Source organism: Saccostrea echinata, unplaced genomic scaffold, assembly GCF_033153115.1.
Source record: "Saccostrea echinata isolate AGI-Se365-2 ecotype Australia unplaced genomic scaffold, CSIRO_AGI_Sech_v1 ptg000056l, whole genome shotgun sequence".
NCBI classification, from domain to species: domain Eukaryota; kingdom Metazoa; phylum Mollusca; class Bivalvia; order Ostreida; family Ostreidae; genus Saccostrea; species Saccostrea echinata.
Window position 1 is genome coordinate 11,429,702 of NW_026889805.1, and position 3,003 is coordinate 11,432,704.

At 36.3% G+C, this 3,003-nt stretch overlaps 1 protein-coding gene across 1 annotated transcript; it reads left to right on the forward strand.

Moving 5' to 3' along the window:
• The first annotated feature begins 369 nt into the window (after positions 1-369).
• On the forward strand, positions 370-2,529 carry LOC133173842 (BTB/POZ domain-containing protein KCTD12-like). Its single transcript, XM_061308916.1, has one exon. It carries the CDS (start codon positions 1,279-1,281, stop codon positions 2,068-2,070), a length of 792 nt encoding a protein of 263 aa, XP_061164900.1. The 5' UTR covers positions 370-1,278; the 3' UTR covers positions 2,071-2,529.
• Positions 2,530-3,003: the final 474 nt, after the last annotated feature.

The window sequence follows — 3,003 nt, forward strand, 5'->3', positions numbered from 1 at the left end:
GAAGATAGTTTCATAAAATTGCATGGAATTATTTAAATTAAATATTCAGGCTTAAATCAATTCAGCATAAAGCAGATTTTCCAAAATCTCCTTATCTTCATTGTATTCGTTTTCTCAGTTAAAAGAAGGAAATCTGCTGGATTGAATTAGTGTTGCTTAGCATAACTGGAATTTATTATCTTTTTTTTTCCATTGGGAAAAAATAAATTTAGGTGATTTGATGTATCAAAGTAGAATGTGCTTTATATACGCCACGAGTTAAATTGGTGAAGTGTAGCTTGACGCCAAGATCACGTGATCAATCAGTGGAGAAAGATAAATGATATGCTCTTAGAACATATAGTGTACTGAGAGAAAGCGTTAATATTCACCACACTTTATTGTTAATATGTCCGTGTTTATTCATACCAAGGCCGGAAACAAGAACTATTTCAGTAATCTTAACGCAGGAAGATTGTTCTCCTGTGAGACACGGAAGATACTGTGAGCGCACTTAACTAGTGGATTATACAGATTTTTGCTTGGAGGCTTTTAAATATTTTGTTTCTGTTTGCTCAGTATTTCATGCAATATACATCTAGTGGGAAATGTAAACATTAAGTTAGTCAGAGTCCTTTGTTACAAGATTCTGTGATTTTCGCTTTTGCTGAAATCGATGAACAATCTTTGTTTATTGATTACTAGAAGTAAAATAATCCGTGAAAGGAGTGAAAAGGAGTGAATCTTCGGTGAATATGCATTATATTTTGTGAGTGATTGACATTTTACATCGATACTTAAGCAGGGACCTACTCTATCAATACTTTAATTTGATTGGACGGCATCCTAGTCAAAACTGTAGTCTTGGATACGCGAGAATCTATATTAACATATCTATAATTGCGTCGAGCTGTGGATAAAATACATTTGAAATGTGAATGTTTTCTGCTCGTTGCAGCAGCATCTATGTGACATCCAGGAAAACGATTTTTTTAAAGTTCAGATTTTAAAAACAAAATCAAGGAAGCAATAAATGGACTTTGTATCCTGTGAATAAAATATATATTTCCCTGTTTGAAGTTTCTAAGGTGAACAGTGAAGCAAGGGATGAAAAATTATTGAATGATTTTTTAACGATAACTTGTGTTGGTAAAATCAATGTATAAGTTTTAAATCATTCTATTGGCCTTTCGTGTATATTCTTACACAGAGATTGTGACCAAACCGGTTGAGCTCTAAGCAGAATTGATTTCCATTGATTCAATGAAGAAGTAGTGTCCGTCTTTACTTATATACATCATGTCTGATTCGACAGAGTCCTTCCCGGATATTCTGGAACTAAATGTTGGTGGAGTGTTTTATACCACATCGTTGGCCACCGTCAAAAGAGAGGGTGACTCTCTTCTGGGGCAGATATTCAATGGAAGTTCCAAGGTCAAGGTAGTGAAGGATGCAAAAGGTAAATACTTCATAGACAGGGACGGGGTTCTATTTAGATATGTTCTTGATTATCTCAGAAACCAGAAAATTGTTCTGCCGGAAAATTTCCATGAAAAAGAAAGACTTAAACAAGAGGCAGAATACTATCAGCTCCCCAATTTAGTGAAGATGGTTAACTCGGCCATCGTCTCCCCACCAAAACTGGGACAACTGCAACACAATAAGGTTCCACCCATCTCTAAAAGCAATTCCCTCTCGCCCGTCAGTATGGAAGGGAAAACTCCCGGTTTTATAACGGTGGGATACAGGGGAACGTTTGCTTTTGGTCGAGATGGATTAGCAGACGTAAAATTCCGTAAAATGAATAGGATCATTATTTGTGGAAAGGTTTCCATATGCCGCGAAGTATTTAAGGATACTTTAAACGAAAGTCGAGATCCTGACCGAGGTGAATCGGATAGATACACTGTCCGCTTCTTTTTGAAGCATAATTTTTTGGAGCAAGCCTTTGACATGTTGGCTGAAGAGGGATTCCGACTGGTGGGATCCTGTGGCTCTGGTACTAACAACGCAGGGGAAGTCAAGGCAGGGATGGACACGGAAGAGGCCAGGTGGCAACACTACAATGAGTTTATGTTTGAGAGAAGGTAGAATTTGTGATGAAATACATCTTTGTTATGAGGTTTCATCGAAAACTTTGTCAATTTATTGTGATTTAAATTCCACATGGAACCTGAACTTTTTGTGCAAATGGAGTAATCGTGTGCTGTGTATTAAATACTGAAACTTCATTGAACATTGTGAAAGTATAGATACCTATTGTTGAAATAATGTTATCTCTTGGATCTACTGTTATTCAATGAATAGCATCTGCTACTTGTGGTAGATTCATCATAATCAGACAGAAGCATTCACTGTCTCTTAATTAAAACGTCAATGTGTTAGATTTATCTCGACAAGCCTGACCTTTTTTGTCGATTATATAAAAATCATTGTACATAACCAGATCTTATATTCAATAATACATCAAGAGTTGTCAAATTGTTTTATGCACAAAATTGTATGGGGGACATAGATCGTATTGGAAAATAAAGTACCTTAATATGTAAATTTCGTATCGATTCTTATTGAAACGATACATGGTAACTTGGAAGCTCTATGATTTTCTTAGATAAGCACGGTTCTGGACCCTATACATTTAATGATTGTCAGACTACGGCTTCAGATGGGAGTTCTGTGCATGCTTAGAAAGATCAATACCTGCCTATTGTTAGGACAAGACCCTGATGAGAATTGTCCCCCCAATGCTAACAAATTGATACTTTTAAAAGCATTAAACTTTCATCTAGCGTTGACAATTAGTCAATAAATGCTCAAGATCATTAATTTTAGGAAAACTCATTCTGCAGCGGATGCATGTGTCTGCACTTCATCGGTTGCGCACTTCTCCATTATTTACTACTTGCACGCCAATGTTCAAGAAAATCAGGGTTTGCCGTTTTGCTGGAATTTAAATAGAAAATTGATGAAATTGAGCATAATGGTTTTAAGTGATCGTGGCGATACCACGCAGGAATTGTGATT

Bases quoted from the DNA above. Each gene is read 5' to 3' on its own strand.
- LOC133173842 (XM_061308916.1), top strand. From the start codon at position 1,279: ATGTCTGATTCGACAGAGTCCTTCCCGGATATTCTGGAACTAAATGTT.